Here is a 26934-nt window from a genome sequence, read left to right as displayed (position 1 = left end):
TTAGCTTTTTTGCCCCACTGAATCTTCAAATTTATAGCATTCTCCTTTCCCATTTGGGGGGGGGGGGCTATTATTTCTGGCAACTCCAGGGTTGGTATAGCTCAGAGGTCTCCAAACTTGGCAACTTTAAGACTTGTGGACTTCAATTCCCAGAATTCTCCAGCCAGCTATGCTATATATGCTATGCTGGCTGGAGAATTCTGGGAGTTGAAGTCCACAAGTCTTAAAGTTGCCAAGTTTGGGGCCCCCTGGTATAGCTGATAGGACTGATTAGGTCCATTTGAGGGAATAGGATAGCTTTGGATCCAGTAGATCTAAAACTGACTCTTCCATGCCCCCACCCCAGAACACCCATTATGTGGCTTCCTGCTGACTACTGCCGGAAGGAGAACTACCAACAGATTTCCGCCTGCTTGAATGCAATAAAGGTCTTCACCGTGGTTGGATCTCACCCCAGCAGTGCTCCTTGCTGACAGCAAAGGCCGTTGGAAAACCACCAAGCTCCTAGCTTCCTCCAGCCACTAACGTTGCCAGTGGAGGACTTGTGCTCTCAGATAATAGCCTTATGAATTTAAGATTCATAATTGAGAGTTGATAAGATTTTAGACTTGTGTCAGGTCAAAAGTAGGGAAACTTTGTGAATAGATCAGCCTATTTTTAGATGTTATATGTTAATTGTATCTCTAATTTTTGTAATGTTGCTTTATTAATAAAGATTTTTGTAAAAAGCATTTATTCTCTGAGGTCACCATATTGACACTTAATGATGGTCAGTATTATAAATAAGATTAGCAATGCCCCCTTCCCTAGGAAAACACAAAAGTAGATTCATAAGTATAAAGAAAAACAAAACTACCTCTATATTAATAAGAGTCCAAGAACATTTTCTTCTAGACTTTCCTGCCCCATGTGTTAGGATACAATCCTGTAATCCTTAAGAGGTTTCAAGAATCATAGATATTCTAAAGTTTTCCTAAAAACGAATATAGAAATTTGCACGCTGACAGGAAAGAAAACTTCAAATTCCCTTTGACTTCCAGGGATGAGCTCCACCAATATAGTTGTGTGAGAGACTAAAAAGATCACCTGAGTGACAGATTAGAACAGAGTCTGTCTCTGCTGGATACAAAGCCCCTTATTTCTCAGTATCTTCCTGTAATTGGAGAAAACTATGTCATCCCTGGAGCTGTTGTAAGTGTCAAAAGCAAACTATGAATAAAGTTTGAGGCAAAATCTCACCTTCCTGTTTTATGGTTTTTGGAGCATCGATTCAAGAAGCATTGGGAATTGTCCTGCCATGAATTCTCTCTTCCTACATGATTTTTCTGTTAATGGACTACGGAAGGAATAAATTAAGGATATGAATATCAACCTAAGTTCAGTAAATGTGAGATACTTTAAAAATAGCTCCAGAATTACAGCTTCTGATATTCATGTTATCTGCACATCATCGTCATAATGTAGCTATTTTTGCCCTGCATGCAACTTTTTCTATGCAGTGCAATACATTCCTTGTCCATGTCTTTTGAACTAAGAAATATTTTGAGACAACAATAAGAAATTCTGTGGAATACATCTGTTCATGTTCCAGTGGATTCCATTGGAGCAAATCTTAGTGATTTTGACTGAAATTAAAGTACAGATATTCCTAAATTTATGAAAATTGGGACTAGAATTTTGGTTACTAAGTGATGCAATCATGTGACCAGACCTGATTACAACATTTTTTATTGCAGCCATTAACTGACTCATTAAGCAAACCACATGGTCATTAAACAAATCACATCATTATTAAGCAAATCACACACACACACACACACACACACAGATTTTACTTGTTACAAGCTGGCTGGAAAAATCACAAATTGCAATCATGTAATCACAAGATACTGCAACTGTCATAAATGTGAGCCGGTTGCCAAGTGTCTGAATTATAATAACTCTGGGGGGGTGCAACAGTTGTAACTTCAAGGATGTGCTGTATGTCATTTTTTTCAGTATCATCGTAGCTTCAAACCAGCATTAAACGAATTGAAGTTGAAAACTACCTGTACTTCTGTGAGAAATTTACTGTAGGTCTGTATTTTGGATGCTAAAAAAATATCTCTTCCCTTTAATCAAGGTAGCTTTTGTGTTATTTTACTCATTTTATTTCTTGTAGATTGTCCTAACTATGAAGAAGAACATTTTGAAAAGGAAATTAAAAGTAGTCAGAACAACAGGTAATCAGAATTAATGGAAGCTTTAAGGCTCATTTCAAGCAATGAATATTTTTTTTTCATTTAGAAAGTATGTAAATTGGAATTAATGGATTGTTGAAATAATCGAGATAGAATGAAGCAATTCTAGATGAGAAAAATGTATGAAACATAAATTAATCCAAATTATACAGTAAATGGAAAACTGTAAATTTGTCTGTAAAACTGCAGATATGAAAACTAATATATCTAGCTATTATGTTTAAGTAGTACCATACCTAATAAGATAGGAGTGGCATAAATGACTCAATACATCAAAGGAATTTTATATCCTGCAGAAATTATAACATGACTATAATTACATAAATCCATTTTTCACTTTAGTTTATCTAATTTTGAAACAATTGTATATGTCTTTTAAAATCAGATATTTCCTTTATATGCATCATAAGAAATCATAATATCTAATATATTTATATTGCCTTTTTTCTAAAATGTCTAGACATCATTCCAAAATTACTAATATATGGAATCAGTTATAAAAATTATTTGAGGAAATGTGGAAACAGCTTACTATTGTATATGGGAATCTGTTGAAGTTAAAGTAGAAATGATAGTGTGGAAATATAAGATTAATTAATAAAAACAGTGTTAAAATATTTTAATTTTTTAAAATTAAAATTGTTAAAACATTAGTATTGATTTAAATATTAACAAAATACAATATTTTGACTTAGTTTGCCAAATTGTGTTAAAATGGTAAAGGTAAGCTAGAGGAATGATCCATGGCACTGATTCACTATTTAACACTTTTTAGAATTTGTGCCAAAGAGGTGAAAATCCCTTATGTGCGATTGGAACGACTGAAAATATGCACATCAGAATCTGGAGAGCTTCCAATTTTTAAATTGCAGCCACAAAAAAGTACACATGATGGGACATTTCTGTTGATTATTGAATGTGGTACTCAGTCTTCAAGCATGGCTATTAAGGTAAATTTAATTTATCTGCATTAACTTGTTGTTTTCCATTTTATTCAAATGCATTTAGTAGCATTCACTGAGAACCATAATCATGGTGAATTTGATCATGGTGATATACTTTGAACCAAAGTATAGAGACAGCTAGGATTCATAATCACATCCTCCCAATTTTTAATGCTTAAGTAACATTAAATTTGGGCACAAGGGTAGCTTTTCCGGCAAGCCATTTTTCTGAGGTAAAAGAATATTTGATATTTGATACCCAAATATCAAAATGAATATCCTAATGGGATAAATATTCAGAAATAAATGCTACATATGGATCTTGACTTGGAAGTATTCTTTCATTAGAAGTTGTGATGTTTTTGGAAGAGTAGGTGCTGACAGATGGAAGCAGTATACAGTAGCATAATAAATAAGAAAAAAAAAAAAAAGAGTTTTCAAACATTGTGTACCATACATTGAAAATCATAGTTCCATTTGTGTCAAAGACTTACGGAAGTGAAATATATAACTGTTCTTTCTGCATATGCACTGAGCTAGATGGGATATACAATGCTTTTGAGAATATTGTTATTGTTAAGTGGCTTAAATTAAAATCTTGTAGAACCCAAATATTACTGTATTTACTCTTTTTATTATTTTCTTTGAGTGGCTTTACCCGCTATGCCACTGAAGAAATTATTACATTAATATTCATTAATATATACATTTTATTTTATTTTAAGTAATATCACTCTTGAATATTATAAAGCAATTACTTTACTTAAAGATTATAAAGCTATGGTTTTACTTGCAGGAATGTCGGAGAGTGAATAATAATTATATGTTCATCTCAATTTGTCATGCTTATATTTCACAAGTAATGTAGGAGGTCCTCCTTTAATTCCACTCAGTTAACAACCATTCAAAATTATGACAATGTTGAACAAGGGGGACTTTCAGCAGGTCCTCATAGTTGTGGCTGTTGCAATATCTTTGCAGTCACATGATTGTAATTCAAACAGTTGGCAACTGGCTCACAATTATAACATTGCAATGTTTCATGGGCATGTGATTGGCATTTGAGACTTCTTTGCTGTCTTCTAACAAGCAGAGTTAATGGAGAAGCCAGCAGGAGTGATTATGCCATAAAACAAAGCTTTAAAATCATAATTAATGAAAATACAATATCATCGGTGGATTGCAACTTTCACTGAGCAGAGGGCAGTTTGAAACTTCATTCAGCCTATGGTATATTCCTATTTTATTTCCCTTCAGGACCCCTTATTATCCCCTTGTCCCAGATGGAGGCTTCTTCAGATCAGCATGTGAAGCAGTTCTGAAGACTGCAGAGAAAAAGAACAAATTGGCAAACAATGCTTCTGTCTCCCCACCCCCCCCCCCCCCGTCCCTTTTCTTCTGTTAGGGTGTCTTCATTGAACCTCCTTCCCTCTTTTAAATGGAAGGAATCTTTTTTCATTAAAAGGCCAGATTGACTACAAGGAAGGGCTTTATATGTCTAACTTATAAGGTATACTTCCATTCAGATGCAAACATTTTAGCTTTATAATTAGCTGGTGACTATGTTGATTAGGTCATTTAAACTCTGGGCAAAATTAATGAATTATATAATGAATATTAACTGGAGATTGTGTAACAGTTGAAACCTCAGGAGACATCCCCAATATTCAGTTTTCAAAAGAAACTAATATATTACATTTGCTACAGGAAATGTACTGTACTTAAACTTCTGCAGTATATCAATCACTTTTTGTGGAAATATTTTTCACTTTTCATCACAGGTCAATCAAGGACATTCATCTGAAAGTCTGAATCCTAAACTTGGAGAAAAGCTGGAGAAAAGCAGGATCCTGACAAGCCAGCTGAGTGAACAGGTGTTACTTCCTTCAGGAGATCACAGGCTCAGTAATAATGTGAAGAAATCTGGGCTTCCTCAGGACGATCACCCTATTGAGAATGAAGACTTTTGTGCTGTTTGCCTGAACGGAGGAGAACTTTTGTGTTGTGATTACTGCCCGAAGGTGTTTCATCTCTCATGCCATGTTCCTGCATTACTTAGTTTTCCTGTGTGAGTATAACAGAATTAGGAATATCTATTCTCTTCTTTGGGGCTAGATTTTTGCAAGTGAGCTGCTTTAGAACATACATACCCAAATAATTAAATATCTGTCCTTGAACTGATGTGTTATTTTTAGTGCTTCTTTCCTACTGATTTTGTTTGTTTGTTTTGAAATCTTGAATAAATAAGAACTTATTCAATGTTAAATTTGGATTATATAAAAATCTAACACAGTATAAATGTTTCCAATGGGATTTTTGTTTTTGAGAAGAAACAAGACAAACATTGAGGATAACTAGCTTGACAAACACCAAAAAGACATTTGGGTATTTTTTCAGGTTATTACAATCTAACTTTCTACAAACAAACAAGTATGTTTGAAAGAATATCGTAACTTTTTGCTTTGCTCCTGATGTTTGTGAATCCTGTTTATGTTTATCCTCTGTCCTTTCTTATGTTATTAAATTTATTAGATTAACTTAAAGAATGTAGAATTTATAGAGATTTCTGCAGTATTTGTTGCAATGGGATTTTTTTTTTTTTTTGCCAGGGGTATAAAAGAAAATTCTTCTCTAATTTAGCATTTCAGATTTTTAAAAAATCAAGAATTTCTTAGTCTAATGCAGGAGTGTCAAACTCAAGGCCCACAGGCCAGATGCAGCCCGCGGGGTGCTTAGATCTGGCCTGCAGGACTACCCTGGAAACAGGAAGGAAACATGCCTGCAGTGTCTCTGGCAGCGAAAAAAGAGCTCAGGAGGGCCGCCTGGGACCATTCTGAGCTCCGTTTTTGGCTGTGACGGCCTCATACAGCCTTCTGCCAGCAAAAATAGAGCTCAGGAGGGCCGCATGCAGCACTCCCAGGTTCTGTTTTCGCTGGCAGAGCAGAGGTGGTATTCAGCAAGTTCTGACCAGTTCTGGAGAACCAGTAGCGGAACTTTTGAGTAGTTCGGAGAACTGGCAAATATCACCTCTGACTGGCCCCGCCCCATCTATTCTCTGCCTCCTGAGTCCCAGCTGATTGGCTGGGTCTTCTTTTGTTGCCCTGCACAGGAGAACGGAGCTGGAAAGCAGGTTAGTGGGGCGGGGAGGGAATGGAGATTTTACAGTATCCTTCCCCTGCCACGCCCACCAAGCCATGCCCACCAAGTCATGCCATGCCATGCCACACCCACCAAGCCACGCCATGCCCACAGAACTGGTAGTAAAAGTTTTTGAGTCCCACCACTGTGGCAGAGGGCTGCAGGATGTTGAGCTGGCCACACACACCCTGGCCATGCCTACCCCATTCATGTCCACTCACCCCCCCGAGGTCAAACACAACCCTGATGCAGTCCTCAATGAAATCAAGTTTGACACTTGATTCTAATGGAATGTTGGTTAAATCATTGTCTACCATTGCCATTTTAATCAAACTGTACAGTAGCCCAAAGCTGCATGTTGTTTTTTTGTGCTGCAGAGGAGAATGGGTGTGCACACTTTGTCGTAACGTGGAAAACCCAGAGGTAGTCTATGATTGTGAAAACACACGATTTGACTACAATACACTCATGCAAGCAAGACCAGTTTATAGCCTTGATGAATATGACCAAAAGGTAGGTTCAGGTAACAATATTAATGACAAATCTATCTTCTTTGCCAATAATGTATTTTCGGTAAGTTTGCATGTCCCAGAAAACAGCACTGAAAGAGCTTCTGGGAAGAACTGAGTTCTAAGATTTGAGTTACAATAGGACTGAATTTTATCTAGATAAATTAAGCAGTTTTTGAATTATTTTGGCTTTTCTCTCTTTTATGAAATGAAAGGGGAGAAGGAAAATATGTACAGGATACTAATTTTTAACTTGGAATGTATTATTTAAATGATGTGTATGGATGATCATTTCATAATAGTGATTCAGGGTGGTATACAAAGATTAAAACACAATGCCCAAAATTGATGATCATGTCATAATAGTGATTCAGGGTGGTATACAAAGATTAAAACACAAACCCCAACGTATAATCCACAATGCCCAAAATTAAAACAATAACCCCCAATCACAAAAATACAAATCAACACCTGCAGAGCTGGCCTGAATGCCTCCTGGAGAAACAACCAGGTCTTCATGCCTTGTCAGGGCTCCCCCGTTCAGAGTATGTTACAGTAAACTAATTGTATTACCGTATTGTGCTGAATTTTACTAGAGATATTACGCTAAAAGAATAGAATGGAAACAGTGGAAGCTAGCCAATAATTTGTTTTAAGCTAGCAGAATCAGCACGGAAAATATATTTTATTTTAAGTGTTATTTAGGGGGAAGATAAAAAGTTGTCACACTTCAATTTGGGTTTACAGGAGAAATATTGTATTAGATAGAAAGGATAAGTAGGTGATTGAAAGAAAACGGACCAAAGATGCAAATATAATTATTTAATTGAGAGGGAATAAATAAAACAGAATTAAAAGAATGAGTAGGAGAGAGAAAATATATGGAAAATTAGAGAATGCTAAATAAGATATGAGATAGTATATTAAGTGAGTATAAATTTTGATTGATGTCTGTATAAAAAGAGTTAACTCGGGGTAAGCCACCTTCCAAAAGAAGTTTTATGTATTTATGTTTTGTGTAATGTTTGTTTAAGTCTGATAGGATGTGGAAGAATAAGGCAGAAGAAATATGATTAAATAGAAGGAAAGGGAGTAAAAGATAAGAAGTTGAGTAGACAAGATAAATATATATATATATAGAAGTGTGATAAATTTGAATTATCTTCTTTTCAAATAAGATGGTTTATTTGTTTCTTCTAGAAAAGATATTTTATGTCACTACATCCTATGTTTTGTTTATGTATGTTAAAAAAATTAATAAAGTTTGTTTTTTTAAAAAAATAATAATTTGTTTTAAGCTGCATAGAGATCAACCTGTTTTAGAATTATACTACGAGAAACTAGAAATATTAAGAAATACAAATGTCTGTGTATAATATAAATATTTATATAGAACATAGAGATATTCATGTAGCCATTTAATATACATAAGTTAATTGTAGATTTATATTTTATAGAAGTGTGAAAAATTGGTGCTTTCACTGTTCTGCAATAGCTTGAGTCTTCCATTCCATGAACCTGTCAGTCCTCTGGTAAGTACACAGAACGAAGTAACTTCTCTGGGCAGTAGGACCTTATCAATCAATGATTACCTTTTTTTCCCTTTCAGTGGGTATAGTCTTTTTTGTCTTTGCTTTCTATAATGAAAATACTTTTATCAATTAAATGAGCAGAACTATTTCAACAAAATTGCCCATTATGTTAGAAATTGATCTAATCTTGTAATTGAGTTAGTTGGTAGATTTGTAAACAAAAAAAAATGTGAAGGCAGGTTAGAGATTCAATGGACTTTGAAACACTATTCCAGCTTTCTTTCCATATACTACATGTACAGAGGAAAGGGAGGTACAATGTGCTCTTTAATATTGACATGAATACAATACAGGTAGTCCTCAACTTACGACCACAATTGACTCCAAAATTTATGTTGTTAAGTGAGATATTTGTTAAGTCAGCTTTGCCCCATTTTACGACTTTTGCTAGCCACATTTGTTAAGTGAATCACTGCAGTTGTTAAATTAGTAACCTGGTTGTTAAGTGAATCTAATTTCCCCATTGACTTTGCTTGTCAAAAAGATTGCAAAAGGTGATCACCTGACCCAGGGACACTGCAACCGTCATAAATGTGAATCAGTTATCAAGCATCTGAATGTAAATCACGTAACCATGGGGATGCTGCAACAGTCATAAGTCTGAAAAATGGTTATAAGTCACTTTTTTAGTGCCCTTGTAACTTTGAACAGTCACTAAGTGAACTGTTGTAAATCGAGGACTACCTGTATTTGGCCAGTAAATTTGACAACTTCTATACATTCTGCCTACTTGAGGAATAATTGCTTTATTGTTTATGTTATAATTTATTTAAGGGCATTTCTTTTGAAAGGAGAAAGTGTTGCTATGTTGGAGAACGAGCTATTCTATTAAATAATAATAAATAATCACTTTTTTGAAATTGTTCCACAAGCAGTACATAATCCATCATTCACAGAAAAGGCTAATTTTGTCAATAAGCCATGCCAACCAATCTGCCATTCCAGAAAAAGCAGGTGGTCATAGCTTTTTAAAGTTTTTTCTCTTAGGTGTTATAAGATATTCATTACATTGATTGGTTCAGCCTGATTTTTCTATTGGTGCTTTGCTGAAGAGTTTTAAAGTTGCTATTCTTTCTCATCCCTGCTATCTCTCCTGAAGAGGTGCAGAGGAAATGTTGAAAATGTTGCCTTAAAAAAACATATATAGCTAAAATTTCACATGGTCAGTATTGTCAAAAGCTAAGCATGGCAGTTCTTTTGGGTCAATGTTCCAAATGTTTTTCCAATGTTTTTCAAGAGGCAACTGGCCTTGAAGTCATTCCCCCCGCCCTTGAAGGCATTTAGCTTTTCATCCAAGAAGCTTATTTAGTCAGAACTGAAGGCCAGTTGCCTCTTGAAAAAAGCATATTTGGGACAACCATGACCTGGATGACCGAGAGTCTCCATAGACATTTTAGGTCAATGGTTGCGCTTGCTTTGAATGGATTGAGTGTGGCCACTCTCCTTAAAAGTAGGGAGCACGGTCATGACAAAGGTAAATTGAATTTTATTCTATTGACTTTGACTATACATCGAATTAAAATTCAGTGAGTGAGTATGAATCTGTAGTCATGTATTTAATAATTTTGCTCTTTTCTCCCAATAAAAATTAGTTTTAAAACATGACACCCTCTTGAACTCCACATCAACCAGTGGGACCTCACTCTAATACATACATAAGTAACGGGCTTCTATAGGTACCAGAAAAACTTGGAGGTTTTATTAGAATTACTGATTACAAATATTAAGGAAATATTTGGTTTGTGAATGATTTAGCATCATGGGATTTATCAAATATTTTGCTAATGGGATTATTTGCAGGCTCGCCATTATTATCAGATTATCAAAAAGCCCATGGACTTGTCCATCATTCGGAAAAAACTTCAGAAAAAAATAGACAAACTGCATTATACCTCTTCAGAAGAGCTGGTGTCTGACGTGCGCCTTATGTTTTGGAACTGTGCAACATTCAACTATGTAAGTTCTAGTATTCCAGAAATCAGCACACGTTTATACCCAAAAAGCACACGGCTTTTCTTTTGCAATGGATATTTTTATTTGAGTTTTTAAATGAGATTGTAGATAAAGAAAATATGGAATTGCCTAGAGGTAAAAGGAGAAAAGATGCATATAGAAAAAACACTGGTACTAGTTCTGGTTTGAATATTTTAATTTTGAAAAGTGTAATTCAAAATAATTTTAAGGGAATTAAAAGAGAAAGGAGTACTTCATCCTTTCAGTCTGTGCCCATCTGCAGGTTCCACTGCTTTGAAAGAAAAAAAACAAGGTACAAAAAATGAGGGAACAAGTATCTGCTGAATTATTTTAGACTTTATGTTTGACATGTCTTCAGCAAATTGTAATTTGTTGTCATTTTTGCTTGTCCTCGTCTGTTGTTTATTTTTTTAATTTCAGTGGTAAAACACTGTATCTGAAAAACCTGCCAATCAACTGTAGGGCACTGGAGACTATTAATAGCTTGAAAAGAAAGTATGGATACTTGATGTGATATGTAGAATATAAGACAAAGAACTGGAGAACATCAGAGATATTGAGAGCTGAAAATCAAAATTGAGAGATGGCTGTGGTAGTTCCAGTGGGTTGCTGGTATACTGGGTACCATACTAAAAAAATCTTGGATGGCACTTAGAAAATGTGCACATTAACAAAATTCCCTTTGTCAGTTGCAAAAGGCCAGATTGCTTGGATCCACACATATATTATGCTGATACATTACGACATTCTAGGTTCTTTGAAAGAATTTGATGCATACGAAAGCCCATACCAGAACTGGCAGCTCTAATTTCACACTGTTGTGAACAGATAATTTATTAAACTTATGTACCACCCATTCTAGTTCCATTACATAGTATAATATATATTACACCAGTACTTTGTACTCAACTGCTTTGGAACTCCTCGAATATGGTACTCAAATGTATTTTGACACAAAAAATTTGTCCCGGTACATTGTTTGTTTGGTACTTGATGCACAAACTAGAACTTGTTGGTGTTGGCTGCCTTGTGACTCATTACATTATTCGTTATGGGGAAAAGTTGTTTAGTACTCATCGGTTTTGGTATTAGCATGCCTCCTGGAACCAATTAATGATGGTACTGAAGTAACACTATATATATTATACTAATATATAGTATTGTTTATTTTGACATGCTATTGTTGTGGACCATTTTTCTTAGTGTATGTTGCAACGAATATTTTGGCTTTATATATGAGCCCTGGTGGCACAGTGCTTAGAATGCAGTATTGTAAGCTAATTCTGCTGACTGCCAGGAGTTTGATCCTCACCAGCTCAAGGTTGACTCAGCCTTCCATCCTTCCGAGGTTGGTAAAATGAGGACTCAGATTGTTGTGGGCAAGATGCTGACTCTCTAAACTGCTTAGAGAGGGCTGTAAAGCACTGTGGAGTGGTATATAAGTAAGTCTAAGTGCTATTGCTATAACTATATATGTTACTGTAAAGTGATTTAGTTTTGAAAAACAAATATCCTTAATAGATAAAATAATAGAGATTTATTATCCTAAACAACATTATGACCTAATTAATTATGGTGTTTCTTTTGCAGCCTGATTCAGAAGTTGCTGAGGCTGGAAGGTGCCTGGAAATATTCTTTGAAAGCAAACTCAAGGAAATTTATCCAGAGAGAAGGTTTCCCTTGGTACAACATGATGATTCTGATTTAGAAGATGTGGAACATGAGAATAGTCAAGCAACCCCCGAAGGATTGCAGTGGCCTTCATATAGGCAAGAGTGTATCCAGCCTAAAAGAAGACGAAGACATGCTGTAAGAATTCAAGAGCAAACTCCCCTCATAGCTAAATGGCCATAAAGCTAATTCTGTTCAAAACTGTTGGTACAGAATTGATGTGTTTGAGAATATATTCTCAAATACCGTTCAGATGAGGGTGCTCCTTTCCATATATTATCATAATGTCTCCATTATTCAGGTACACCCACAGCTTCATTGTGAAGAAACTGTTGAATAAATCAGGATATGTTTGAGTTGCAGGGTTATAAATATTAAATGTAAAAGAAAATAAATAATTATGAAAAAGATGAGGTGTTTATGCAATTCACATCTTTGTTTCCCTTTTTAAACAGGAAAATGAAAAACCTAAAAGACCCATGTTTTGGCCTGCGAAAGGTTTCTCTCAAGTATGACTTCTGGAACATTGCTTGGTATACTATGTACAACAGCAACAACAAAGGAACTGACTTTGTAAGAGGAGGTGGAAAATGTATATTTAAAGGCTTAATATGAATTTCAGAGTGATTGATTGATTTTATTTCTGTGAAGGGAGGATACATTCTAAACATAATATATTTTAAAGGACACTCTCCAAGTTATCTGTTCTGTTTAATTATTTGTATTTAGACAGAAGTTTCATGAAATAGTGATTAGTATTAGTATGCTATTTTTAAAATTATTTTTAAAACTCCTTTGATTTATAGTTTTAAGTAATATAGCTACCTGGCAGTTTTTTGTATGCAACACATATTTCCCACTTGGTTTTCCTGAAATAAAATTATTAACTGTTATACTACAGGCAGCACCGTCTAAGTCTATCTCCTCCTACACTGAAGAAACTGAAATCTACCTTACAGTGCCCTTCTAGGCACATGGTATTGTTGGCTAAGCAGTCAGTGGTTGACTATATCCTAAGAGGCTAAATGAAACAGGAGGTCTTGGTTTTTTACTTAATAGAATTCTAGAATGTGACTCTACAAGAAATAAAAAATGGAAAGCACATCATGCAAGAATGTTGCTCCTGGAGAAATTGGGAGATGTGAATACCAAGACACCAAGAACTCACACTACAGATATATTTAGATTATCCTAATTCTTTGTCTGATTTCACTATAAAATAGAGAGGATGTTATTGGAGCCGATCAACAAGTGTGAGTTTTTGGAACTATCAGAGTGATAGAGGAAGAGAATATTTTTCTTGCCCCCTTTTGATTGGTATGGAATCTAATTTAAAATATATTGAGCCCTGATTATGCTATGTTCATAAAGCCACCCATGTGCCTCATTCTCAAACCCGTGAATTATGTAATTCATACAGAGCAACTGGAAGTATGGGTAGTGGACATTTTATCTTCCCTAGTTCTCATCTCTTAAAGCAAGTGTGATTTAATAGCTCAAAGGATAACAATTTCTTAGATACACTACTAGACCATACTTTAAATCAGTGTTTCTCAACCTTGGCAACTTTAACATGTGTGAACTTCCACTTCCAGAATTTACCAGCCAGCAAAGAATTTTAAAGTTGTCAAGGTTAAGAAACACTGCTGGACACCAAGAGGGCTTTTCAGCACAATTTTTATGAATTCATTCAATATTGTATCCATGAATGTTTCAGTGGAAGGCACTTTACGTGAGTTTATAGAGTTATTAGGAAGTTTGGAATATTTTATCCATTATTATTGTGAATAATACTCAATATAAACTCTGTAGAAAATATCTCTTTTTCAATTGTATAATAAACTAGCCTATGAAAGGAATGTAAATTGTTTTGCTACATTATTTCCTGTAAAGTTCTTAAGGCAGTTCTTCCCAGCAGTCTTTAATCTACTTGCATATGGAGCTATTAGCTTAAAAATTTGGTGTCTGAATTTCAAGCGATTTTGTTGCCCAGATATTCTATTTTGATGGCATAGTCTATGGCAGTGTTGGTGAATCTTTTCGGCACCAAGTGTCGAAACAAGAGCAACCGGAAGAGCAGACACCTGGGGCACATGCATGCACCGGGTGGCTGCTTTTCTGGTTTCCAGCATGCACACTGGCCACCTGGTCTTTTAGTTCCTGGCACATATGCATGCATGAAGACCAGTTGGCTGGTGCACATGAGTGCACCAGAAACTGGAAGAGCAGCCGCCTGGTGCACATGCGCACGCCGGGAAGATGATCTTCTGGTTTCCGGCACGCACATGTGCACCGGCCACCTGGTCTTCATGCATGCATGCATGCCAGAAACCGAAAAACCAGGTGGCCAGTGCACAAGCACATGCCGGAAAACAGAAGAGCAGCTGCCCGGCGCGCACATGCGCACCGGGCAGCTGCTCTTTTGCTTTCCAGCGCTCCCATGCATGTGAAGACCAGCTGGCTGGCATACCGGAACCAGGAAGAACAACGGGTGATGGCTTGAGTCCCTGGAGAGATGGCTCTGCATGCCACTTCCAGCACGCATGGCATAGGTTCGCCATCATGGATCTATGGCCTCTGACTGGTATCCCATACTTATTTGCCTCTCCCATACATGCTGCAAAAATAAGGACTGATCACTTTTCTTTCTGTGGGTGGATCTTTGAGGATATATGGTTTCCATTTGCATGAGCAAACAATGACTAACATCATAGAACCACAGTTATATAGTTGGAATGGATTTTAGAAGTCATCTACTCCAATCCCAGGCTCAGTATAGGAATCGTTTTCCTATTCTTGGCATTTCATCAAGGGGAAACAAACCATTTCTTAGTCCTTCCAGTCACCTGTTCTAAAAGAAGAACAGTGAACTCTTGTGAATTTCACCCAGCTCCCAAATGCTCTTATTTGACAATTTGTACAGGGGAATGATGGCAGCAAGTAGCTTCAGCACTTACCTAGGAATATTAAAAGGAAAAGGAAAAGCAATGTCCAATGTTTCAATCCACCATCAGTGAACATTAAACCCCCCCCCCACCATTTTATCAGTGGAGAAAAAGGCAGTTTAGCACGAAAATCTTCCTTATGAAGTGGGAGGGGGGAGCAAGCGGCTTGGTAACCCAGATGATTGACACAGAGGGCTGCATCCAAATTCAAAGGGGAGGGGGCATGCTCATCAAACAATAGCTGTTTGCAGAAAAGGCATCACCTATAACAAAGTGAAGCACAGCATGTGGACTGCTTGGCACAGCTTATCCTGGCAGAAGTGAGAAAATACTACTGTTGACATGGAAGTAACAAAGATGGGCAGATGTTTTCTTTGTGGTAGGTTACTGATGGGTTGAGGAAAAAATGTGCAATTCTGGCCTAGAAAAACTGAACTGTCCTCCTGCCTAGCACAGTTGGTAATGGGTCGTAAGTAAAAACAGGTTGCTACATAGCCAAAAAGGCATTAAGAGTTGTAAACCTAATCCTGCGTAGCTTTTTCTCCGGTAATATCACCCTACTAACTAGAGCATACAAAACGTTTGCTAGACCAATATTTGAATACAGCTCATCAGTCTGGAACCTGCATTACATATCTGATATTAATGCAATTGAGAAAGTCCAGAAATATTTCACAAGAAGAGTTCTCCACTCCTCTACTCATTGCAGAAAACCTTATGCCACCAGACTTGAAATTCTAGATCTAGAAAACCTAGAAGTACGCCGCCTTCGGTCTGATCTAAGTATAATATATAAAATCATACATTGCAATGTCCTACCTGTCAATGAATACTTCAGCTTCAACCACAATACAAGAGCACACAATAAATACAAACTCAAGGTAAACCGCACCAAACTTGATTGCAGGAAATACGACTTCAGCAATAGAGTGGTCAATGTCTGGAATACTCTACCTGACTCTGTGGTTTCTTCCCCAAACCCCAAAAACTTTAACCTTAGACTGTCTACTATTGACCTCACCCCTTTCCTAAGAGGTCTGTGGGGGGCGTGCATAAGTGCACCAATGTGCCTACTGTCCCTGTCCTATTGTTTCTTTATTTTTCTAATATGTATCCATTTCATGTATTCATAACCATGTTTATACTTATACCTGTTATCTAATAATCACTTGACAAAATTTTTTAAAAATGCCCAGATTGCAACCAAGAGACCATGGGGTGCTGGGATGGCTGGAACTTTGAGGACTGGTTGTAACTATCATTTGTTCAGCAGCATTGCAACTTCAATCAGTAGCTGAATCAGGTCTATCTGTACTGTAAAACTTCTATTGCCTTCCTTTTATTTTTATTTTTTTACATTAGAAATAGGAACACTAGAACTTTGTTCTATGAAGCTAAACAATCAGCTCAGCATTGCTATGAAGTTTTCAGAGACCTACAGAGGAAAGCGGAAATGAAAGAACATCCTGTTCCTTATTACTTTTGATTATTATAGTGTTGGAATCACAAGGGTACCAAAAGGGATTAAAAATAGAAATAGTCTGTGTAAATGTTAAAAGATGTAATATGAGAGGGCTAGATCCCCCCTCTCTGTCTCTTTCTCTCTCTCTCTTTCTCTCTCTGTCTCTCTCTCTCTCTCTCTCTCCATCTCCCCCCCCCTCCCGGTGTGTGTAAAGACATCCATGTATGTAAATATAAGGGAAAGGAAAGGTACAAGAAATAATGACAAGGGAACAATACCTGAAGGAAGGAAAAGGCAGGAACTGATAGACAATTCCACATAGAAGCTAGCCACTGAGGTTTGCCATCTCAATCTAGTGGGGAAGAGTCAGGAACAGGAGGAATACCAATTAGCCCTGTAGTGTGGCTTGACTACCAGCCTGGCCCCATTGTCCACCAGTTGCAACCCGGATCTGAATTTCTGAAGTTGGCAGGAGCAGCACAGGAGAGAAGCACTTTAGGGTGCATTTTGGAATTGCCCTATTTCTTTGCTTCCATCCAGTGGTTCTAAGCAGTTCAAATCTAGTAGTCACAGTCAATGCAATTATTCTCTAAGCATCTATTAAATTTCTTTTGTAATACTAAAAATTACTTTCTAGCAATTGTGTTTAGAATAGAATCCTTAAGATTACCTCACCTTAGAAGTAAATTTCCTTAAGTCTGGTGGATTTGCACCCAAGTATGAATCTATATGACTAGGACCATATAGAAGATTGATGATGATGATGGTATTTGTTCAATTATGTCCAATTCTTGGCAATTCTATAGACTATCTCTCTCCACATTTTCTGATCTTGTATGGTTTACTTCAGTTTTATGCCGTGACTGATTTCAGCATTCAGGGTGTCCAGTCACTGTTTTTGTTGCCCTTATTTCCTTTTACTGCTGAGCATAAATGCCTTTTTCTAATGAGTTTGATCACCTGACATGGCCAAAATAAGTAAGGTGGAATTTTGTGATTTTTGCCTTCCAGTAATATGTCTGGTTTTGTATGCTCTGTTACTTGCTTGTTTGTCCCCTTTGCTGATCAAGAAATGAACTGGAACCTTCTTCAACACTACAACTCAAACAAGTCAATTTTTCTGTCTAGTTTTTCATGGTCCAAATTTTGCAACACTAGGTAGCTATGGGAATGGGTAATGTCAGGCTGATGTTCTTGCTTTTTCATACTCTATTTATGCTTATTATTACTAGATGCAAAAGCCAGTTAGTATATAGCTCTTTGATGAGAAGATAATTCGTATCCATGCTGGCATAAGACATACTGAAATGTTTTTGGCAACTCAACTTATTCATACAACACAACCCTTGTATTCAGTAGCAACTGAATTTTCTAGGTTGCCCTGAAATGCTTGCTGGGTCATCTGTGGCCACAGACACGGTTCACTGGAAACAAATGAAATATTTGTTTAGTGACCCAGCCATTAGTCTCAACAGTGATGTTTGCAGTTGATAAACAAGATAAAAAACATCTTGACTAGAAAATAGACCTGAAAAAGACTTTGCTGAATTGAAGTATCTTTAAAGAGATAAAGTGTTTTCTAACATTAAGCACTTTACCAAAAAAACAACAACACAACAACCCACAAGTGTCATCCACTTTTAAAAAACAAATATATACCCAAGTATATACTTCAATAAAGCTTACCAAAATAGAATCTGGTCAATTGTTTGAGAAGAAAATTTGATGAAAATGAATGCTATATGGGTAGATGGTCTTCAATTCCTCATAATTGATTACATGTATTCTCAAAATATGTAATATAGATCTAGCAGAATCTTCAAAGCAGATTTTGCAGCACATACAATAAATCATTCTCTGAAAGCAATATGCTATGTCACCTACAATCAAACTTTTTTTGGCCATGAGAAACTAGCCATGCATAATAACATATGTAATAACCTGTACATTGAGTTGTTAACTAGGTTCTGAAAGCATAGATGATAGTTTATTTATTTTATTTATTTATTTTATTTATTTGATTTGCCAATTGTTTACAAGATAATAAGTATAAGTGTATACATAGTTGTGAATACATGAAATGGGTACATATAAGAAAAATAAAAGAATAAGAGAAACAATAGGACAGGGACGGTAGGCACGTTGGTGCGCTTATGCACGCCCCCTACAGACCTCTTAGGAAAGGGGTGAGGTCAATAGTAGACAGTCTAAGGTTAAAGTTTTTGGGGTTTGGGGAAGAAACTACAGAGTCGGGTAGAGTATTCCAGACATTGACCACTCTATTGCTGAAGTCGTATTTCCTGCAATCAGGTTTGGTGCGGTTTACTTTGAGTTTGTATCTATTGTGTGCTCTTGTGTTGTTATGGTTGAAGCTGAAGTATTCATTGACAGGTAGGACATTGCAATGTATGATTTTATATACCATGCTTAAGTCAGACCCAAGACGGCGTAATTCAAGGTTTTCTAGTTCTAGAATTTCAAGTCTGGTGGCATAAGGTATTCTACAACGAGTAGAGGAGTGGAGAACTCTTCTTGTGAAATATTTCTGGACTTTCTCAATTGTGCTAATATCAGATACGTAATGTGGGTTCCAGACTGATGAACTGTATTCGAGTATTGGTCTAGCAAATGTTTTGTATGCTCTGGTTAGTAGTGTGATATTACCAGAGAAAAAGCTACGTAGGATTAGGTTAACAACTCTTAATGCCTTTTTGGCTATGTAGTTGCAGTGGGCTCTAGCACTTAGATCATTAGAGGTGGGTATTCCAAGGTCCTTTACAGAGCTTGGGTCATCAACAAGTTCTTGACTATTCAGCTTGTATTTTATTTTCTGATTTTTTTTGCCAATATGTAAGACAGAGCATTTATTTGTTGAGATTTGAAGTTGCCATTTGTTTGACCATTCTGATACATAGTCAAGATCTTTTTGTAGGGTAGCAGTATTGTCTGTGGTATTGAACAGCTTTACATCATCAGCGAAGAGAACGCAATTGCTCTTAATATGATCACAGAGGTCGTTTATGTAGAGTATGAAGAGAGTTGTATCTGTGTTCTCCTTGTACTAAATCTAAAAAGACAATTAGCTTTAGGACATACTGAAACTTCTGTTGTTAATGTTAGGAATAACCATAGTTACCTAACGTTGTTTGGGTAAATAATATATAAACCATGATAGCAAAGTTTAAATGTGTTTTTCACTTTAAACTCTAAATCAGGGTCCCCAACCGCCGGTCCGGGACGGTACCGGGCAGCGGAACAAGCCTTACCGGGCGCTGGTTGCTGGCGCCGCCATCTTTTTTGGTAAAAAAGCAATTTTTCGCTCAAAAAGATGGCGGCGCCAGCGCGTGAGCTTTTCGGGTAGAAAGCCATTTCTACCGAAAAAGCTCACCAAAGCGCTCAGCGCCATTTGACGAAAAATCACTTCGTGACGTCACCGGAAGTGATTTTTCGTCAAAAAGATGGCGGCGCCCAGCTGACGCTGAACCGGGCGCGGCGCCAGCTGACACCGGAACCGGGCACGGCGTCGAAAAGGTTGGGGATCCCTGCTCTAAATGATATAATTTGGGTGCGGTTGAGAAACTGCCATAAGAGGAGCTAGAGAACCTGGATTGCTACTGGATTGATGGTTGATTGTTCTGCGTGTTCCCTGTTGCTGACGTCGAAGGAGGAAAGAGTTTTGAATGCTGCATATCTAATCTACTGTGAGAAGATATTTACTGGACTGATTTATGGATTGACATTGTAAGTTAACTGATTTTTTTTTTGACACTGGATTTTTGCAATTGAACAATCACCGGACTGAACTGACTGAACACTAGTGAATGATATTTGGACTGTTTGACCCTGCTAAACTCTTAATGGAATAAACTATTCAACTAAGACAGTGTATCCGTTTTTACTGAGTGTGTAAACTAAAAAACGCTTTCTCTCATATTCGCCTGCCTGACTGCTGTGCACATTCTGCTAGGGTATATCCCTAACAATTAATATTTGCTCTTATTGTTTAATTAGATTGTTTTATGGTAATACTGAATAATAGCTTTTGAAATTCAGAGTGTGAAGTTTTTGGTTCTTATAACAAATAGACCATCAATCTGATAAATGATGATACATACATTTTTCCTAGGCAACCAACAAGCTGGGTTCACCTGGTACATTAGGATAATGTAATTGGGAAATTTGTGTTCAGTGTATTGTGCAGTCCCAAGTAATTAAGTAAACTCATCTGAACTATGCAACCTTGATAAACTATGGGTTGCGTTTTGTGAACAGAATCACAATATTGTACTATGACCATTCCTTCTCCCTAAGTGATTGGACATATTAATTCTTAAGCAAGATTAGTATAGATAGTCCTTCGACTTACAACTACAATGGAGTCCAACGTTTCTGTTGCTAAATGAGAAATCTGCTGAGTTTTGCCCCATTTTACGACTTCTCTTGCGACATTTTTAAGCGAATCACTGCAGTTGTCAAATTAGTAACACCACTGTTCAGTGAATTTGGCTTGCCCATTGACTTTGCTTATCAGAAAGTCAGAAAAGGTGATCACATATCCCCAGGACATTGCAATTGTCATAAATGTGAAACAGTTGTTAAGCATCTGAATATAAATCACATGACCCTGAGGATGCTGCAATGATTTTAAATGTGAAAAATAGTCATAAGTCATTTTTTTGTGCTGTTGTAACTTTGAATGGTCACTAAATGAACTGTTGTTAAGTTGAGGATTACCTGTACATTCTATGGAACTAACACTTAACATGTATGTTTGTCATGATTCTTCGTGGGAAATCTTGCCACATAATATTTCTACAATACACTCATCTATGGTTAATTATAGAATTAACTACTTTTCAGTTTTAACCCAACACAATAGGCTAAAATGTGGTTAGCTAATATGTGGCTCAGTGTCATGTAAACAATGCTTATATATGGTAATAATCTCATCTAATCCTATAGATAAGGATTTGTTGAAGTTAGCTGTTCAACTTGGAGCTTCTAATCTAAACAATTGCGCACAAAGGAAAGGCAGCTGCAGAACTGTCATTTCTTCCAAAGAAATATTGGAAAATTAACACTGGTTGATTATTTCATACCCTTAAAAATAGCTTTGAAACATTGTACTGAAAAGTTTATTTTGGGGAATTTTTCTTCTTCTTACAACTCTAATCCTTGCTTTGGAGTGGAGCCGAGGCAACTGAATGGAGCTGAGCATTTACTGGCCGGATACCCTTCCTGATGTTTACAGGGAGCTCACAGCAGATATTTTCTGTTTACTGTACATCCTGATAGAGAAACATCTGTCACTGCCTAGGATTGAATTCTCAACCTTCCAAGTGGGAGGCGAATGTCTTCCCCTTTAGGCCACCGTGCTGCTCTGCTTTGGAGAATGTTCTTATGTATTTGGGCTCTAATAAATAAATATATGTGGCAAATATGTGATAAAATAACATTTGGGGGCTTTTCAGTCCTTACAATGATTCATTTCAGGAATCACCTCCTTCTACATGAATACTGTAAGTCTTTGTTTCTGGGCCCTTTTACTCTTCAGAAAAGAAGCATAGCTGGCAAAGGTGAAGTCTTTCTGTTGCAGCACCTGCATTATGCAATAGCCTTTAAAAAATTTGTCATGATTACCTACTTTGGGTTTCATTTTGATGAAAATTTTATATTTTCTAACAATCTTTTAAGCTATAAACACACTATATTTCTAAGTACTTATGCATAGGATTATTTTAGAGGGCTCTGTAATGTTGCTTGTTTATTCTCTTTTGCTTGCACTTAGCTATGAATACGGTATAGAAAAGCTAGTGTAAGTAGGACAAAACTATACACAAGATATAGAAAAGAGTAGTAGCTGCTTATATTTGCTATATATTATTTAGAACTTAGAAGCACATATTAACACTTCTGTTTACAAAATAATGTCACATTTTCTTCAGGTGAAGTGGCTTTATAGGTGCCCCAATGTTGAATGCACGCACAAAGGTGCAGGGCTTCTATATAAGGTTGTGCCTGCCACCTTAAGTCCTTTCTTTCTTCTCACCCACCACCCACTGCAGAGGCCCTGCCTTATTAGAGATTCAGCTGCCAACATCTTTAGATTGGACTTCCTTGGGAAAAAGCAGAATGTTACTGTATTTTTGGAAATGGAAATGATGATACTGAAGACAGAGGCACTCTCTGTTTCTTTAAGAAAACCCTGGACTTTAAAGTCACATGTTCTCTTTTTCCAAGAGAATAGAAGTACAGTATGAGAGAGGAACAAGTGATGTTTAGTGCTTCTGAACTGAAATGTATGACGATAAACTTATGTTGTGGATAATTACAAAAACTAGCAACATCTAGATCAGGGGTGTCAAACTCACGTCACGGCGTTGTCATGTGAGGTATGGGGACTTTTCCCCTCTTCGCTAAACCGGGCATAGGTATGGTCAATATGTGGATGTGACGCATCCGGCCTGTGGGCCGGGAATTTGACAGCCCTGATCTAGATCAACATGCTATAAAATGCTAATACTGAAGCAAGCAATTGTAGCATTTATTTATAACTACAGTATCTTCCATTGCCAGGTAATAAAATAGGAATAATTACACCATTTATACTGGAACTGGTTGTCAATAGTGTTCACTCTGGAGGCTGAATCACATAATCCCTGGCACCATCAGAACCATTCCTTAGGGTCAGGTATTCTGAAAATAAGGCATACACAGTGGAAAATGGAAGGTTGTTATCATCCTTACTGTATTTCACTTCTTTTAGGAACTCGCTTTTCATTAAACCGATTCTTATTTTAAATGTAATGTTTTCCAGTGAAGGACTAGAAATTTGGCAGAATCACATAAACCATACTGTATCAGCTCACAATATTTTTTATGATATTAGGGGTTTATCTTTCAGAATGATATATAGTATGTGCTAATATTTGTTACTAAGGAGGTCTGGCTATGCATACTACCTTCCATACAGGAGATACAATTAATATTTATACAAAAGAAGAAACTGGTATCAGAAATGGCAATATTCAAAACTCAGTGGAAGGAGCTGTTCCACTCCTTGGAATACTCTGAACCTTATTTCAAAATGAGGTAGGTGGATTCCCTAGGTGGTTCCCACAGCAGGAATTTCTCTGTATTTTCTACTGGCCCTCACTATGTGCTTCTAAATATTTCGGCTTTTTCTTTTAATAGATGAGTGCTATCCTATATATTTTTACTAATAAGTAAGCCCCAGTGAGATTAATAAAATGTATTTTCCGATAAATGCATTTAAGATTGCATCATAAGTAATTGACATTTACTGTGCAATGACTGTTACTATAGCTAAAGAACACAAGTTTTTTTTTTTTATTAAATTGTAGTTATAATTATCTTGAACATTCTATTGTTCTAATGCAAACAGATTGTTTAACTTTCTACCATGGCTGTCAATAGTTTTGACTTTGAAAATGATCAGAGTACAGCAATCCATTGTTCTGTGCTTTTAGTAATGCACTATCATGTTGATCAACATAGTTTATATTCTGAAAGCCTATACAGTCTAATCTGACATTGGATAGATGAATGGATAAAATAAGCATTGCTGGCATGCAAAGCCATTGTCAATCTCTAAATGGCAAATGGTCAGTTCAGGTGTTATATATTAAATTTAATCAGCTGCCTTCTCTCCAGTTGCCATATATTGAAGCTACTTTGGACTTCACATATCACATGATACACTACTGTGATCTGTTTGGTTTTTGCTCAGTGTGTAAGGTGAACCTAATAACTAAAGTCGGTAAACAGATGATATAGTACAATGTATGAATCTAGTTCACTGTAATTTATAGAAGAAATCATGCTTGGTGTAATGTGAACCAAGCCAGCATGCTTAAATACAGTACTGTATATAAACACCTATCACATTAAGATCAACTTCTCCTCAGCGTGCTCATATCCCTGTTGCTCATAGGGTTATCCCTTATTAGTATCTAGACCTGATACTGTTCAAAAAGAATTGTATCACATAATATTTTAGTATATTTGAATTTAACCCTCTTGAATGGTAGTGTATTTTGATAATGTATTTTCATTTTTGCAATATCATGACATCACTAATTCTATTAAAAAAGGCATCAGTTATAGGTGCCTTTGTCCCACCTGGCTCTTTTAGAAAATTGCACTATATAAGCAAACTGGCTAGTTTGCTTGTCAGAGTATTTTATTATTAAAAAGTAAAGAAGTCCATATCTTTAGAAACAAAAGATAAGCAAGGAGACTGAGTTAAATAGCTAGTTGAATCTGGCATACTATTAAACTTGATAGTGTAGCAGACAGATATTATTGTAAAACTTTCCACTATAAACACTATTGTAATACATAGAACATTACAAAATCAATAAAGGAGAATATTTGTAGCTCAGCATTGATGATGTTACCTAATTTGGGTAATGAAACGTTTGCAAGAAAACAAGCAAGCTCAGAGAGAGCCACATTACAAAACAGAAAAGGCGGAATTGCTGTTTTGATTTTGAAAATATGTTGAGTTTGCTTATAACAGACAATTTGGGACACAGTTAAACAAATGAACATAATTCCTATTAATACGTCGTTAGATTTCCACGCTTTCAGAGAAATATGTCACAGAAATCTTCCCCCCCTGCAACAAATTTAATCTTTAGTATCAAAGTAACAAAAAGAAAATCGGGATATTTAAATGAGACTTAACATACCCCTAAATCAATCCACTGTTTTCAAATTAATTTTATCAGTTCAAGGAATAAGGCGCCTATTTATAGGCTTGGCACGTAAGGCTACCACAAATGGAGTGAAAAATCCCGTTTACCCATTCCCGTAATCCCGTGGTGGGTCGGATTTTTGAATATGATAGCCCAGTTGGAGAAACAGAAGGTCAGTCTTTGAATATTGGTAGCTCGGGTTGGTAGTTATGTTGTTGGTTTGAGCTCCGAGCATAAACCAACAACATAAAAGTCAATCAGCTGTCACCCCAATCATTTCTTCTGAACTCGCGCACACACACCAAAAAAGAGGCTCCGAGGGAGGCGGACGAAGAAAAAGAACTGTCCTGTTCAGGCGCCGGCCGGCCCCACTAGGGGGCGGGAAGACTTAAAGGAACGACTCCGCGTCGTCAGCTAGTTTGTCCTCGCGCGGCCCCTGTACCATCTGCGGCTCTCCGGCTGTTTGAACGCGGGGAAAAGTTTCTGCAACGCCATGGTGCCCAAGTGTGTCAGAAGAAGACCGCCGCCTGGCAGGTCAGCGAGGGTGAGCTGCAGGGGGTGAGAGGAGGAGGAGGAGGTGCCGGTGAGGTACAGAGGGTCGAAAGCGGGCGAACGCGGGCGTTTAAGCGAGCGGTTCTGCCGCCGGGACGACGCGGACAAGCTGCAAGTTGTCCAGTTGCCATGACGACGGCGAGGATGCTCGCCGCCTTGGGGCGCCCGGAGCCGCCGGTTGCAAGGGGCGGGGGGGGGAGGGGGAAAAGAGCAGCGTCTTCGCCGGTTTATGCCACGGGGGTGGGTGCGCGTGAGATACCCCCCGTTTCTTAACTCGGGTGCTTTCTCAGGCTAGCGGCTTATTAGAGCGGCGCTGCCTTTTGTTGTAGCAAAAAAAATATATAAAATAATAATAATAAAAGCTGAACAGTCCCGTGATAACTTCAAAGCTATCACGCTTCTTGCGTCTTTTGATGGCTTGGAGTCTGATTCATGAACTTGCACGAACACCAACACTGTCCCTTTGGGTAACTGTGTTTTCTACAAATGCTGTAAGAGAGGGGAGGGGGGGGGGGAAATGCACTTTGCCTTCTTAGTAACAACTGGAGTTTTGTCCTGGCAAACGAAGTAGTAAGTTCTACCGAGTTTTGTGAGACTTGCTCCTAAATAAAACTGATACGTGGTTCAAGCCCAAATGTATGCAAAATTAATACAGTGATTCTTCCTATTGGTGCTGACTAGCATCTTGGTATTCATTCATTGACATAGTAGGGAGTAAGAAACAAAATGATGGAACTGAGCATCTTGTTAAACAGTAATTTAGTGAGCCCTTGCTGAAACGTGTTGCTTCCAGAATGAGTATCCCTATACTTCAGTTGCACATAATCCTGAAAAATGGAAGCATTTTCCCATTAATTTCCACATGTTAGTATTTATAGTGTAAATTTACACCATTAATTGATTGGTTGGTTACATGACATCAAAGTTAGTGTTGGTTCTTAGTGATAACACTGATATATTTTATCCATGACAATCTGTCCCTAACCTGGTCCTTCAAGTATGTACTGTTATTATATCATTTAAATTGTCACATTTAATCACAATTTTCCTTTTAGGTTTTCAATTAAACTGCAACATTGTCAATATCATAATTTTTCATCTGGACTCTGAATAATTTTAAATGTTTATAATGTTGATATTTTTTCCTGCTTTGCTTTTATCAGTTGTGCAATTACATACACTCTTTT

At 37.0% G+C, this 26934-nt stretch overlaps 2 protein-coding genes and 1 long non-coding RNA gene across 11 annotated transcripts in view; 2 read left to right on the top strand and 1 right to left on the bottom strand.

Annotated features, from left to right (window-relative positions):
* Positions 1–13910, top strand: part of TRIM66 (tripartite motif containing 66) — a 61890-nt gene extending 47980 nt beyond the window's left edge. For all 4 annotated transcript variants that reach the window (XM_087950928.1, XM_087950926.1, XM_087950927.1 and 1 more), the window contains 8 exons: positions 2162–2222; positions 3016–3190; positions 4966–5252; positions 6700–6835; positions 8289–8363; positions 10224–10379; positions 11988–12206; positions 12524–13910. In XM_087950928.1, coding sequence (XP_087807054.1) covers positions 2162–2222; positions 3016–3190; positions 4966–5252; positions 6700–6835; positions 8289–8363; positions 10224–10379; positions 11988–12206; positions 12524–12583 — 1169 coding nt within the window. In that variant the 3' untranslated portion in view covers positions 12584–13910. The remainder of the gene's footprint in view (positions 1–2161; positions 2223–3015; positions 3191–4965; positions 5253–6699; positions 6836–8288; positions 8364–10223; positions 10380–11987; positions 12207–12523) is intronic.
* Positions 1–26934, bottom strand: part of LOC148133308 (uncharacterized) — a 188595-nt gene that overhangs the window by 99676 nt on the left and 61985 nt on the right. The window lies entirely within an intron of this gene.
* Positions 25599–26934, top strand: part of STK33 (serine/threonine kinase 33) — a 70180-nt gene continuing 68844 nt past the window's right edge. The window contains exon 1 of one of the 6 annotated variants that reach the window (XM_087950934.1): positions 25599–25739. The gene's annotated coding sequence lies outside the window, so the exon portion shown is untranslated. The remainder of the gene's footprint in view (positions 25740–26934) is intronic. The other 5 variants (XM_087950933.1, XM_087950936.1, XM_087950935.1 and 2 more) reach the window with 5 other exon arrangements.

Source organism: Notechis scutatus, chromosome 1, assembly GCF_049901735.1.
Source record: "Notechis scutatus isolate UNSWTSFEM ecotype Mainland chromosome 1, rNotScu1.2, whole genome shotgun sequence".
NCBI lineage: Eukaryota > Metazoa > Chordata > Lepidosauria > Squamata > Elapidae > Notechis > Notechis scutatus.
Note: the sequence above shows the minus strand (reverse complement) of the source record. Positions and strands in the feature narration are given on the sequence as shown.